This window comes from Nanorana parkeri, unplaced genomic scaffold (assembly GCF_000935625.1).
Source record: "Nanorana parkeri isolate BGI_ZX_2015 unplaced genomic scaffold, ASM93562v1 scaffold84, whole genome shotgun sequence".
Lineage (NCBI taxonomy): Eukaryota > Metazoa > Chordata > Amphibia > Anura > Dicroglossidae > Nanorana > Nanorana parkeri.
This window is the reverse complement of record NW_017306352.1, coordinates 1,934,101-1,950,296: the sequence shown is the minus strand read 5'-3', so window position 1 is coordinate 1,950,296 and position 16,196 is coordinate 1,934,101. Positions and strand designations below refer to the sequence as shown.

The 16,196-nt window shown below is 39.6% G+C and overlaps 1 protein-coding gene across 6 annotated transcripts in view; it reads right to left on the bottom strand.

Annotated features, from left to right (window-relative positions):
• PARD3 (par-3 family cell polarity regulator) overlaps nt 1-16,196 on the bottom strand; it is a 535,067-nt gene that overhangs the window by 189,411 nt on the left and 329,460 nt on the right. For all 6 annotated transcript variants that reach the window (XM_018552327.1, XM_018552326.1, XM_018552321.1 and 3 more), the window contains one exon: nt 7,578-7,805. In XM_018552327.1, coding sequence (XP_018407829.1) covers nt 7,578-7,805 — 228 coding nt within the window. The remainder of the gene's footprint in view (nt 1-7,577; nt 7,806-16,196) is intronic.

Below are 16,196 nucleotides of genomic sequence, written 5' to 3'. Positions count from 1 at the left end.
TATATATATATATATATATATGTACTCACAAGGAAAGCAAGGGTAAAGGCATCAATTGGCAGAATCACACTGACACAGCTAAACACGTTTTCAGGGACACTCCCCCTTCTTCAGGGCTGGGCCCCAGTGTGATTCTGCTCACTTACGGATCCTCTGGATTGTTTTATTTGCATTCTCCTACTCACGTCCATACTAGGACAGTCACTAAGGATTATTGCCAAATTATGCTTTTATTCTTGTTTTCCTTGTTAGTACATATTTTTTTTTTACATGTTTTGTTTGTTTTCCAAACAATTATGACACCCACCTTCTCTGCAGCTATAATTAGAACTTCAGATGTTGGTGGTCTATTCATGACTCTATAATGTTATAATTACAGGCCACTGATACTACCATCAACTGACAGGAACCAACTCTTTTTCAAAGTTACCTAGCTATGTGCAACTACTGTTGTGTTATCTTCTAAATAAGCACCACTGAAATAATGTATACCCATTCCCGTAAAGTTTCAGCTTTCTAAAAACAGGTAACCTAGCAATTTGATTCTGTTCTAGGGAGACACAAGGAGAGGAGTTAATGTGGCCCAGACTTCTATAACTTTTAAGTGTTTGGAGAACACTCCACCCACACATTCAATACTGCCAGCTAACTGACCCTGAGAGACATACAGAGCCAGAACAGCATCCATTTTGATAATGCACAAGAGAGGAACATTTGACTGAACCAGGTAATTCCAGGGAGGAAAAGAGCAAGCTCAGTGCTTTCTGGGACCAGACACCCAAGACAAGACAATCTGCTGCTCTTAGGCCTTCTCAACCTTCCAAATGTAAAGAGCCAATTTAGCAACCAGCTGGGGCTCTACGGAACACAAAGCACTGTTCTCTGTGTATTGGAGGAAAGCAGACAAAGAGCAAATAACCAAGCATGATGTCACAACTCTCAATGCGACAGAGCTGTTCTTTCAAGCACACTGACAGCCGCTTGCTGTCCTACAATGCGGATTGTGCAGATTACTCAGGAACCTAAAGGCACAAAACATTAAAGGGGAATCATGTTTTCTATAAGGACACATTCTGAGTTACTGTAACATTTACATGAAAGTATTTTTGGGTGTGACTTTCAGTTTTCACTATGCATTTATTTGTTTATAAGTGGGTGTGATACGGATCCTTACCTTAAAGTAATATTAAACTGAGTTTGTTTTCCAATAATGAATCCAGACAAAAAAAAAACAAAATATGCATTTTCCAGCAAAGTATGTCTTTACATTTTTGCTCAAGAACTTAGTCATCATATTTCCAAACAGCTGACTCCAACTCTCTGTTAAGCTTCCCTGAACTTCCTGTCCAGTGCAAGATCACAAGAGACAGAGCAGTCTCTAGCAGCTGTTCATCTACTAGCTTGAAGGAGGGAGGAAGGAGGAGAGGGGGCGGGGACTGACTTTCTTTGAGGTGTCTTTGCGTTAGTGGAGATGCAGGCAGCTTACTAGCACACACATGGGTGGCTCCATAGGACGCTGCAAGGAAAAGGAGCCACCGTAAAACAGGATATTAGGACCAGTGCTCAGGAGACCAGCTGGTTCTGCAGGAAACTAAAACTTGTAAAGTGCAGCATCCATTGTAATGATTTAATCATCAGCATTTGAAAAAAAACATAAAAATATCTGACTTTAATATCACTAAGTAAACTTGCCACGAACAGACATTTCAGGTTTGAAATTAGAATGAAATAATCCATAAGTTTATGGTTACCGTAATTGAGAACCACCTGTCAAAACACCGACACAATGATGGATGCAGGCAGATCATTTTAACATGTTGCTTTCACAAAAGGTTACCCTTTATGCATTTTTTCATCATATGCTCAGTTTGAATTAGCCCGGTTTTGGGCAGGTTTACTTGACGGGGTAGTTTTGAGATTTGGACACTGAAAATTTGCCCTATGTTTATATATATGCTAGAATCATGGATACATACCACTACATGTGCATTTACTATTAAAAGTACACCTGTCAGTAATAAAACATTTCTTAAAGGAGAACTGGCTCCCGGCCAGGTGAGGGGGAAAAAAGGGCGAGTGCATTTTTTCTGAAAGTGCATTTATTCTTTGACTACAGGACAATAATTAATACCAGTAATGTCTTATTGAGTACTCCAGGAGCCACATTCCTAACCCTATATTAATTACCAGAACTTTTCAATATTGACAGGTACTGCTTACATAAAATGTTGTCCAAAGTATGGACAAAGATTCTCAGAGAAGCTGCATGTGCATACGTGATGTGAGGGTCTCATAAGGTCTTTTGTGCCAGAATCTGCCCCAGAAAGGACTGCTCTCTGGTTGATGAAACATAATGAATAAGGCAATGGAAAAATCACAAAGACAGATTCAAAGCAAATGTATCTAGAGAGAAAGAGTAGTGATCTAACAAGATTTCATAATGGCCCTGATTCTTTTGTCCACCGAAAACTGGGACATTAGGAAATACATAGCTGCAGGGGTGCAGATAACGCTCCAGTGACAGGATGGGTAAAGTTTTCGTTCCGAGGAAAAAAAAAACACCTGACCCACTAATATATTCTAAAGTTTGCTTCTAAAATTAAAGCAGTGGTGATCACATTTGTGCCCTGACTTCATTAATCTACCGGCACACTACCATCCTCCTCAATGCACTGCCTGAAACACTACAAGCCACTCAGGTGTACTGCACATCGAAGAGAGCAGAGTGTAGAGGGATGGGCTTAGAGTGCTGCTGCTGCTTGATCTTCTGATCACAGGTTGGGGTAAGAACAATACTAATCTGTATTATTTAACCACCTCAGTTCCAGCATGTCATACCCCCTTCCTTTCCGGGCCATTTTCAGTGCTGTGATAGTTTGACTGACTATAACACAGTCATGCAACACTGTACCCAAATACATTTGAAATTTTTTGGAGATGGAGCTTCCTTTTGGTTATAATTATTAAGCACTGTTTTTTGTTTTTTATTTACTATATTTAAAACAATGACCTAACATTTTTTAAGTAAAAAACAAAACAAGTTTCACTTACTTTACTGGTATAAAACATATTAGATAAAAATGTCATGGTATTAAAAAACACCCCCAAAATGACAGCTTTTTTGGAAAGTAGATACCCCAAGATGTCTTTATTTTTTGCCACAATTATTTGAAAATAAAGATACATGCCGGTATTAAGGTGCTCTTAGCCTTAGAAGTTGCCCACTAAAGCCAAGTGCAAGTCTTTCATTATTAGTGAAAGTTCCCCAGAAGGATGAGTAGTCAATGGTTTGATAACATGGATAAAGCAAATACAATCCTACCACCTGGGGGGGAGAGACGCAGGGGGGTGCTGGGGGGATGTCAGTAGAAGTTTAAACCAGCAGCTATATAAGTTTTACAATTAATTTTAATTGGCTCTTTTTCACAAATGTGGGCAATATTATGAAAATGAAAAAGTGCTAATTTTCATACCTAAGGAAAAATAAGACAATAGATTCCTTTTAATGGAACACTCATTTGGAAATGTTACTATCGTACAATGTGTCAGAACCTTTACTGCATTGTCTTTGTGCTGCCAACTTCCAGCATGTTAGCTCTACCCTTTAGACCAGGCTAATTAGGCTCACATTACACAAGCCTAACCTCTCTGGCTGGGACTGGCCAGCACAGGCTGACATTTAGCTGTTTTGCTGTATGAAATTCATGGCTAGACAAAATGTAATCTAATTTACTGCCATTCATACAGAACCTACCCATTGTGCATTGACCTCAGCAAATGCAATTTAGTCATTTAAACTGACATACTGTGGGGTGGAGAAGGGAAATGCACTATTGTGAACGGTGACTGTGCAATGTATAGAAAGAAAATGATGAATAAATTACAATTCATCATTAGTAATCACGACATTCTTCAAAGGACCGCTCCAGGAAAACTGCAGGAAAACTCAATTTCCTTGCAAACTGTTGGAGAGCCGAGATTTCACTTTAAAACTTTCACATAATTATTCTGAATACACGGAAACAGACGCAACATTTACCGCTCTCAAAATAAAATAAAAATACACACAGATATTGCAAAATACACAATGAACAATTTTGTCAATCAAGAGGCACAGATTGTGGCTCATGGAGGAAGTATGGGATTGTCTGACACTTTTATGGTTTAACAACTTTAAGTGCAAAACACAGTGAAAAGCTGTAAATGTTACAGAATAAACATTTGTTGTAGATTTGTGATTGAAATAATTTAACTAGAAAAGCTTAATCATTCAGACATATGCATTTGTATTACTTAAATGCGCAAACTATTACATAAAAAGTAAAAAAAATGCTGAAGTTACAGGGAAGAAATACTGTTTGCTCCCAGAAAGTCTCAAACTATCAAATTCTTATCAGACATGTACATCCACCGGATTCTGCATGTCCCTCAAAGGATGAGAACAATTCGCAAAAAGATAAAGGTACATGGAGATGACTTGAATGGCTGCATTTCAACACCATTGGTTATCTGCTCTTTCACAATCCATGACAGGCATAGAACAGAGCTCACAGGACTACCCTTGTTTAGCAAGCCTACCAGTAGCAAACACTGGGGAGGATTAACAAATATGACGAAAAATTTGCCAATTCTTTATGCCTGCTTACTCAGAGAATCCTGCAACAAATAAAGGGATACGAGTCAATTTTGTTAATCTGCCACATGGTGGTTCTGCGCCAGTGTGCTTACTTCGGCACGCACAATTATGGTGCATATCTAAGGTAATCTTGTGCTGGGATCACTCTAAATTTTCTCTTCCGCCTCTGCTTGCTGCAATGCTGATCGTTGTGGTGACCCCTCCTCTTAACAGTCTTCATACCACTTTAAAAATGGTCTATACTGTAGAAGTGTTTTTTTTTAATTTAGAACATTGAGGCAAGAGATTCACTATTTTGGCTCGCACAATCTGACATTAATGTGATTGGTGTGGCTGGTGCAACCCCACATAGAACCACTCTCCTAACATTGTTATTTTGCACACAGAAAATGTGCCAATATTAACATCCCAAAATAAACATATTTCCATTAGTTAATTCCCCTCCTGTGTGTTTATTTTTAAAATAACAAGCCAAAAAGTCACTCGCACTCCGTAGCAAACAACGGTCAATCTCCTTTATTGACCATCATGATGTCACGTAAATAAAACAACGTTTCGGAACCTGGCAGTCCCTCCTTCAGGCAAACAAAAAGCGTGATCACCAATACATGAAATGCCTGAAGGGACCGCCCGATTCCGAAACGCTGCTTTATGTGACATCACGATGGTAAATAAAGGGGATTGACCGTTATTTGCTACACAGTGCGAGTGACTTTTTGGCTTATTACATTTGATGTGCGGAGGCATCCGTACTCACTTCCAGCACCCCCAACTTTCCATGTGGGCTTGATCCGGTATGGAGTGCGATAGGATTCACTACATTTTGAGCTATTTTTAAAACTTCACCAGGCTGACAGTGGTATACAGTATTTTCCAGCTTCAATATTTCTAAATGATAGGTCCGAGCATGTCAGGGCCAATGATTTATAAAGAACTGAATGAAGCCAGACCATGAACATGACAGTCTAGCACATGCATTTTCAGAAGAAGTCATATACACCTATGATAGTTCACTCATGACAGGTGTATTTTTACTGCAGTATATTTAGCAAGAAGGACCATGACCTGAGTGTACTGTTCAATCGGTTGAATGGATCACAAGACTGACTAAAACACAATCACAGTCATTTAGCAGGTAAAAAAAGTTCACATATATCTATTTCAACTGCATTTACTGATTACCTGTACTTCAGCTTTAAACTCAGAAAATAATATAAAGAGAACAATCTAGAGGAGAGTAGCTGGGGGAAGGTAGGAAAGGTTGATGCAGTATCCCGCATTTCTTGGCTGAACTAAAAGCCTGTATTTTCAAGGTTTCTAGCAATGATCCACTATACCATGGCCTTAGATGTGGAGCACTCTGTGAGGTATTTATGTGTTTAATCAATTAAGTGGACCGTTGTATTGAACTTTCCTCAATAAAATCACAGTAATTCTACTACAGGAAAAAAAAAATCAATTGTCTAAATTGGGTACATTGGTACATAAAAAAATTGAAATAAGCAGTAATAAGGTCTGCTTTGTATCATTTCCAGCCATATAATATGTCTGGGTAAAGAAAGGAAGAACATGTAGTAGTTTTCATCATGTGAAACATAAAACAAACAAGTGCTAAAGTTAAAATGAATCTGTACTTTGCAACAAGTAGGAAAACTGCAGATTCCCCCTTATAGTAGACAATGTAAGACAGCGCTCCCTATGACCATAAAAACTCCAGTGTAAGTGTAGACTTTGTATAAAAGGCTAAATATTACGCGGGGCTATGCAGGCTCTGTCCCCTCTTCCTTGGGAGTGCTTAGACAAAAAGTGCTATATTGTGGGTGACAGTATGGTAAGGTCCCATGATCCTGCATCTTATTTCCTTGGGCTCCCGGCGGTGAAAAAGGGTGATGGGGGGACCGCATGGAAGGCAAGAACAGCATGCCTCAAAGTGTTGTGTTATAAAAATAAATTATGAACAAAGCAAACGCTTCATATGCTGATCCTCCAAGCTCGGCTAGACACCAGAAAAATATATGCAGAATACCAACTAAAAGCTGAAGCATTGGCATGCCCCCATCTCACAGGTGTCAAGGCCCAAGCATTTCAATGGTTCTTTAAAGTACTGAGCACTGAATTATGGGCTACAGAAGGGGAAGTGCCTATACAATGGCTTTCAGTAGATTGGGGTGGCAACATTCTGCAGGACTGTAAAAAGGCTGGCACCTTTGGATGATTGCTTCAATGCAGGAACATCAGTTCCAAATATATACATTTCCTACTAGTTTACATTAAGACATTTAAAGGCTCATACAAGAGTCTGTGTGTAGAGGCAATAGCCCTGTATGGTGAATAGAGAACACAGCTGACAGCTGGATGAACCTTTGCATTGTCTATATTAAGTGCCTCTAAAACCTTGTAATTAAGGAAAAAAAAAATATAAACAAAATGCCATTCCAACATGATTGGCCTCTAACATGGATTGAAAGCAAGACCTTATTTTGTGAAGTACATGGGGAGATACGTTAGTGTACATCTTTCCTTTGGATGTTTTAAGTCAGCTGTAGTGACCCAGAGAGTGAGGCGTTCAGTTACAGTCTCCCCTTCTGAAAATGACAATGACCCAGAAGACATTTTTCCTGATGTCCTGCTACAGTGACCCTCCGCCTTTCCTTTTATATGTAGCACATACACATCTAGACAGATCCAAATGCTACTTTCAAGATCTGTTAAATACAGAAGATAAAGCCCCAAGCAGCACATTGATGAAAGCTCTGGTAATAAGCTTTATATAATATATTGGTCTATTAGGATTAAAATAAATGTGTCAGATGTTCATTACAGGACAGGGAAAGGGACATCCTCAATTAAAACCATCAATCTGCTCACAATGTTTAAAGCAAAATCATCACAGAATGACTTTGTCCTTTCCTCCCATCTGGAAGAACGGGCCATAACTTACATGTCTCCATGCCTTCATCGTCATCATCAACAGGTGGCTTGTCATAGGACTTGTCAATAGCAGCTCGGAAGCTCTCATTGCAGCCTCGTCCTCGAATGATTCGCGGGCGTGGGCGATGAAAAGGAATGTCACCGTTCAAAGTCACCTCGGCCACCGCTGTCTGCAGACTTTCTAATGAGCTCGATTTCTTCAGGCCTAATGAAGGCCCGACGTCTCTGCTTGGGGAACCTTAGAGGTCAAAAGGAAAAGTTAATTGGTATTAGTACGAAACAGAGCATGCCTGATTATTCATGTCCTGAGTGAAATTCTATGGGGAGGTGTATCTATTATACTCTTTTATCTCCCATTGCTTTGTGGTACATTATTATTATTATTTTTCAGACTACAAAACTTTAATCGTGTCATTTATAAAGTTGACTCCTCTAAGTCATTAACATTATCACTGAACTTTTCCTAAGCCAACAGTTACCTCCTAACATTTACAAACTGAATATGTTATTTCACCTCCTCAATGGTGAGAGTTAAGAAAAAAAAAAATTTATATATATATATATATTTATATATATATATATTCTATTTATTTTTTACCTTCTTATCACATAAGTATTACAATGTCATGCACAAATTTCTGTGAAACAGGACCTGACACAGTAGTCAAATCTTTACAACAGTTCTACATGTTGATTATTAAGAGCTACTGCCACAGTTGGCATTGAGCTATCTGCTGGTACAAAGCCATCTAGTGATATGATATGAGATGACTGACATCCAGTGCAGCTGATTTCAGACTGATTGGTAAATCAATGATCTATAACTTATCAGGCCAACCTATAGGCCTGGGTACAGATGTTGGGTAAATCAGCTACTGGCTTTCTTGGATACTTCTACCAATAAGCATTTCTCTTACCACAGTATATGCCTATATACAGGTAAATGGCTGCTCCCTTCCTTCTCCAGAGACTGAAACACAACCCTCAATGTTTCACTAAGTGATGCACAGATTTACAATATGTGTTACTGTTAAAGGGGACTGGAAGCCATATTTCTGACCCCAAATATTTGCCTACCAGTAATTCTAATAAAGTCTTAGAGAACTGCAATTCACTGCTGATATGTATGCAACATATTGGTGCTACTACAGATACTACTATCAATGATTACAGATGTACCAAGTGCAAATACAAAACCCTTTGCCCGGGAAATTTCTAAATAATAGATAATTTTTTTCTGTATATTTTGCTTTCTAGACAAAGAAAACTATTAGACAATAACCTTTAGAATGGTTGTGACCCTGTTGTACTGTAGAGCATTATTGTACCCAGAAATAGTAGGAAACTGCTTGTTTCAACTTGATCGTTTGGACTGGAGTTCCTCTAATAAAGGGGAACACATTTACAGAGCACCATGGACTGTAAAAAACAAGAACCTAGCCAGTGGTTTTCACCATCTAAATTCCATTTTGGTCCCATGATCTCAAAGAAGTGTTTGCTATGATGTTATGAAGTAGCAGGGAATCCCACATCCTCTTGCCATTATTTACTGAAAGCACAGACACAGCTTATTAATTAGTATTGGCTTGTCAAGTTCAAGATGCTTTGTGCAGATAGTACTTAAATGACAACCTCTCCATAGAGGATGCCAGGCTCATTACACAAGGCTTGATGTCCTGAAATCAATCTGGCTGTGGACAAGTTTTTGGACGAGAAATAAATGAGAGCAAAGGAAGGTTACCACAGGCAGCAGCAACTACTGCTGATGCTAGTCTGAGGGACTCCACTGATAAAATATAAAATAAACTGATCCGAGAGATTAGAGCATCTTTTGTGACAATTGGGCTGTGTGGGAATTAACAGAGTGGAAGCAAGTGTTTCAGAGCATCAGAAGCAGTACATTCTCAGATATACCTACACAACTGAACATTGACTTAGAAGGAAAGGCAAGACATTTTGAGTGAATGTGCAACACGCTGAGCCTGTATGTATCAGCAGTATGCAATTAAAGCTTTTTTTCAATCGCCAGCACCAGAATCAAGTAGGTGGAGCTGTCACTCTGATCAAAGGAAATTGTTCCTTCACTGGCTGAAAGAATTGAAGGATTGTGCGGTCTATGATTTGATTCTGGGTGGGCAATAGGTCATAAGGGATGCTGTAGCCATCAAAGAAAATCTCTACTGAGCAAAATACAGGGACGGCAATCACAGACCTCCTTCTCAAAATGCTAGCTGCCTGGATGCTTCTGGCTTTAGCGCAAGCATGACCTTAGAACAAGCATGCAGATAAGATAGTGTCAAGGCAAAACTCCTGATCTGCGCCAAATCAGTAAAATACTGAAGCCAACACATCATCGTGATCACTACGTAACTAGGATTTTCAAGAGGTCAGCAATGGCAGACACGATTCTTCCTCAGTACAGGTATAGTACAGAAGTAAAAACTTAAGAACTAGGTTTAGTATTGAAAAATATAGTTGCAGTACCAGCACTTAAATTATCAAAATTTTAAAATTAGGTCCCCACAGCAGGGGGTACATTTTTGACTGTTGGTGTAAGTGTCATTACCATCTGATAGAACTGTACAGTCTGTAAAGCCTGGTACATTTTCCAGAATCCACACAGTCGGATTTATGTCTAGAGCTTTGAAGAACCTTTTTCTTTCAAAATGACAGACCCAAACAAAATGCAGACAGGAGCTAAATTTTGTATTTTACCCACCGTATAGGTCTGTACAGCTAAAACACTAGTATAATGGGCTACAACCACTTATGTTATTGCATTCCATAATCCATACCCGATATGATACATTTTACAGTCGGTGACCCCAAAACAGTAAGTCCCATTACTAACTTATAATGTTATTTCTTAGATTATAAATATCTGTATTTCTCACGATCACTGACCTGCCATGCTCCTGCACTGCTCTGTTCCCTGTGGCCATGGACACTTCCGGATTCTTCCAGTATTGTCTGGCCATGTAATGCGTCACAGTGTGCATCACATGACTTCTCCCATATAAACTAAATTGGGGCAAGCTGTCACCACCCAAGCTGAGTGTCCTTTACACTCCATGAGCTAGTGAAGCCTGCACTCAGAACCTGCACACTGAGCAAAGTATGCTTTCAGCCGGCAGCCTTACTAGCATCTGCACTCCAGGCTTTGCATCTGCAGCCAGAGACTCAACCCATGCCTCCCATTGCTCCAGTAACTATCTCCCAGTTAAAACCCTCCTTTGCGTTTGTGACTTCTATCACTTAACACACATCTGTTTAAAGAATTGACTCCCTGAGTAAATAAAGCACAACATAAAAAACTGACAAAACTTCTCCTAAACTTTGGTGAGAAAATTTTAAAGATGTGAGAAATGTTATTTAAGATGCCCCTTTTATACATGTACACATTTAAAAGCAATCTACAAATTTAAAGAGCGCTGCCCCCAATTACCGAAAATAAAGCTCCGGTGTTTCAAGGCAGGGTATATCTAGCATGTTTACTGTTGAGATAACATATCGGACAATGGATTCATAGACATGTAGTGTAAAGGTGCCCATACACTGCACGATTATCGTACGATAATCGTATGCGATCGGGTTTTCGTACGATAATCGAGCAGTGTGAACGGAGACGTGCGACCGTTTCTACTGTACGGTCGCACGTCTTCCGTCGAACCAGCATGTTCGAAAACCAGCCGGGAATCGTACGATTCTCGGCTGGTTAGAACGGTGCTCGGAAGATAAATGCTGAACGGGCCGGTGTGCGCACGCGCACACTGCCCGCTCAGCATTGCGGTCATCGGAAGCCCGCCCCTCAGGAGGGCGGGCTTGCGATGATCGAGAGTGCGATCTGCCTGTCCAAGATAGGCAGATCGTACGTTTTTTTAATCCCTTTACAACCATCGCAAGACTAAAGTCTTGCGATGGTTGTAGAGTGTATGGCCACCTTAAGAGGGAGCAGTAAAACACAACTATTGTGCACCAATGCAAAGAATAAAGCAGGACCCAAGTATGTAATAAGGAAAGATGCTGCCCGTGTGTATGTATGTATATATATATACATATACACATATATATATACACATATACACATACATGGCTTGAAAAATCCAGTCGTCTGTGACGAGAGGACGGCGGCGTCCGACGAGCAGCTTCCCGGCCTGCCGTTGTAATTACACGGCCGGCCGCTTTACATTCAATCTCTTGTATTACCAGCAGCTGTCACTGCCATTGCCGGCACGGCTCTGTGACAGGAGATCAGAGGGAGTTCAGTACACAACTCCCTTTGATCTCCTCTCCAGTCGCGGAATGCAGGAAGTGATGTAATATACCTTCAGTGTCACTTTCCAGCTACAGAAGCTGATGAAGCAGGTCTCTGCTTCATCAGCTTCTCTGGGGGTCCCTAGGTGACATTGGGGGTCTTGGAGACCCCTGATGTCTTCGTAAAGAGGATCTGTCATGTAAATTGTCTATCACATAGGGGGCTTGTTAGCCCCTCCATGTGAAAGCAATAAAGTTGTATAAAAAAAGTAGTAATACAAAAATTAAAGAATCACTAAAAAAATAAAGAAGCATTAAAAAAGAAAAAACTAAAAATTCAGTCCTCCTCCGTTTGCTTTGGTTTGTTGACTTCAAACTTTGTTTTTGACCACCTACGCACCGCTGTATTATATTAAAAAAAAAAAAAAAATAGTGGGGAGGTGGACATGTATTTCAGGCATGCTATTTATAAACGGCACTTCAGACAATTCACTTAGGTAGACAGTGGGCTCCTGAATAGCTGTGATCTGAGCGGTCATTGAACCGCTCAGATCACAGTCATATTGTGCCAAATATAGTAGGTTTCTACCTGGCGATCGCTGTGAATCAAACACCATCATTACAAGTGCAAAAAACTAGTAGTACCTAAAAAACATTCAGCCCATTAACAGAGGAAGGCCCTTTCCTCCGCTGTGAACAGGTTGAACAGGCTAAGGCTAAGTTCACACCTAGGCGATTTATCGAGCGGATTGAGTCGCACTATCGCGCAAAACATAGATTCACATTAAAGTCAATGGAGGCTGTTCACACCATTGCAGTTTCTAGCGCGGACAAAATCACCTGTCGAGCAAAAAAGTACAAGAGCTATTTTCGGCCGGTTGTGACACGGTTTAGGTCCCATAGACATCTCTTTGCATTGAAAACCGTGCGTCTTTAAAAAAAACATTTGCACAAACGAAAACACGCGATAACTGCATGAAAACCGCTCACCAGCTCAGTCGCCTAGGTGTGTACCTAGCATGAATGTGTTTAAATAGAGGCATGAAGGAGGATCACGGCACATCGAAGGTGAAGTGTGTCAATCCGTTACCCAAGTCAGGCTGGAGGGAGGCTTACTGGTTTATCTATCATGTGGCTAGTAATATCTACTAAGCAGGGCTTTGTAAATGTGTAAATAGTGCCACTGGATCAAAGCCAGGTATGTGGTCTCTAATATGCTGCCCAAAATCTGCATTGCCCACCTTTAAGCAGAACCTACAGATTGTTCGTAGGGTCCAAATGTAAATAAACAGACCACATTTCTGGTAGTGCAATGTGCAAGCAAATATATTTTCCGTTTAAGGGAAAATAAATCTCAGGCATAAATAGCGACTACATCCATTTAACGGAGGTAACATGCACAATGCCAACAATTTTACAGCCAAAAAAATTGTATAATGTGAAAGCATGGATAAGAATTTTAATAGGCCATCTCAAGGGAAATTCTTTCAGGCAAATAGATTATTTCCAATAGCTGCTAAATACTACCCTGCTAAATAAATATTTTACAAGTTTAATAATTTTATTATTTCTTGCTTCTCTGCCTTAGCAGGCACTCCTGCAATTTTCTTTCATATAAAATGGAGACTTTTAAATTAGTCAAGAATTCATAGCAATTACCATAAATACATCAATAGCTGTTTCTGCACCCTGGAACAGTTTAATGGCATTTAACACTATCGTTGTGCCTTTGATTGGCCACTAATTTGCATAGCAATTGAAGGTTTAAGCAAGAGCTCGTGAAGGGTCAAATACAGTTTGCTGATTATACAGTATTCATGTCATAGCAGGGAGTCAATACGAAGTCTACTTATAGACTGGATACGATTTACATTTTTAATTTGTCAGCATAGATACATTTAGTTACAGAGACCCCTTAGCCACCTCTGCTCCTTCAGGAGGTGTCAGTTAAAACAGCAAGGGCATCTAATACAAATGTACCATGAATGTCCAAATAGGAAGAGGCCTTGTGGCAGACCATGAATACTCATAATCCCGCTCCAAGCTCACTCCCGTGATAGACTATAACTTTAATACAAACTAGCTAACAAACCATGAGCATGGAGCAGTGACAAATGTACAACACATACAGGGACCATGGGGAACAAAAGTAGCCACCCTCCAGAAGAAAGGACAGCGTCAGCACCAATTCCGAGATGATTTGAAGACCTACAGCCGAGTGATACACACATAAGATAAATTTTTGTTAATAGGTAAGGGACTTGAATGTATTTTTAAGATTTAACTCTTAAAGGATAATTAAAGCCTCCATTTTTTTTGCATATATCTACTGCTAGCAAGCAGTAGATATATGCAAAAAGTGTAAAAAAAAAAAAAACAGCGTTGAAAAGGTTTAATACTTACATGTGTCTTCCCCATGCACTCCCGTCCGAAAATTTAAAAATTCTTGGGCGGCCGCAAAGCATTTTGGGGCGGGCGCATGCACAGATCACATTTTCGGCCGGGACGCGAGGCGAGACACAAGGTAAGTCTATGGACGCATGCAGACAAAATGTGGGACAGGAAGTTCCAGCAAGCTCAGAGGAGTCAGCGCTGGATCGGAGACCCGCCGTAGCGCTGGAGGGACAGATGAAAAGGACAAGAAAGAAGAAGATTGGATTAAGAGACATCATTTAAGGTAAGTGCTGACATTAACATTGGTGGGAGGGAAAACCATTTTTTACTTTAATGCCACTTTAACTAAACAAGCGGAGACAGAAGCTGATTGGTTGCTATGCACATCTACTCCAGATTCTGTCTGTTCCAGTTTTAGTAAACCACTTTTAAAGCATGTAGGTCAAGGACATGTCTATGCCAGGACCTCATGTTATGCTGACCAGGAAAAATGAATATACAAAAAGTGATTTTCTGAAAGCAAGAAGGATTCCTTTTTTCAGGGCAGTCATTTACAAGTTGTATAAAATAATTAGCGCAGTATATAGTTTTTGGTTGTGAAATAGCAAGCAATTTTTTTTTTTTTTTAGGAGGTCAATACATCAGTCCAAACTGAGGGACCAGAGAGGAGGAAGAGAGCGAAACAGAGGGATTTGGCTCCAATAGAGGAATAGTTCATCCAAACGAAGGCCAGTTAAAACAAAAATATTTTAAGGTAGACATGGCACCTAACGGAAGACTGTTTGAGCAAAGAAAGAGCTATTTGTTTTATTTCAAATATAGAAAAAGGTATGAGTCACATCAATTCTTATTAATCAAATCCTGTTCTGCAAGTTGTAAATAGAAACCTTGTTACTGCGGACTGTTTGGTACTGTTGTCGGATTTCTAAAATGTTGCAACTATCACAAGATTTTTTAAAAATGGCCCCAGATGGCAGTCCTGACACTACAGTATAGTCACCTTAGTGTTACACAAAAAGTGTTAAAGAGCCTAGACGTCCCTGGCTGCAGTAATGACTATTCAGCTTTCCGCTAGATAAATGAGCAGTTTCTTACCCCAGACCATCACTCCTAGTCTGTCTAACCTTTGCACTGAACTTCTAACATTCAGAAAGATCAGACAGCCCAAATAAACTGCAGAGAAAAATAATTAAAGGTCTATTATGTTGTCTGCCTGAAGTGATGTTTACTTTACACTTCTTATCAATCTAATTGCTTTCAACTTCAGGCTCCACACAAGGTTTTCACAACTGGTTTCAATCTTGCAGAATAAACTTGAAGGATAATAAAAAAAAAAAAAAGGGATTTATTAGCATAAATGCGACACCTCTTACTTCTTCCTTCTGTGGTATATGGACTTGTGCTCAATCTCTTTATGTGGAATGTATTAACCTCTCACCCTTTCAAGTCATAGAAAGAAATACAATTATTTTATAACTCTGCTACAGATAATTCCATCACATTGAGGCAGAATCTCATCACTTCTTGCTTTTACTAGAACCATTTATTAAAATATTTATCTTTTTCCAAAGATGTGGCTTGGTGGTTAAAGATGTGACCTTTCACTCAAGCACCATAACTCACATTGTTCTGGGCAGAGGATGCTTTTATCCAACTCCTGGACCGCACAGAGTTCAGAAGCTAAAATAGATCTAATTTATACATATAGCTTCATGCATTCTGTACCATTAAGCTGACAAACAGCCACCAGAGACTCTTATATAGGTCCATCCTTCAGGACAACCTCAAGCCAACTCAATATATAAATATAGAGTTTTGGTTTATTTCAACATTTGCTGCCAATTTTGGATAACACCTATTTTATTTTTGTTTCATGTTCTCAATCATGAAGCATAACTTTTAATTAAACAATTGATGCTTAGAAATTACTTGCTCTTTCCGAAAAAGGAAAGTGTTTTCTATAAATTGAATTTTCCTCTGG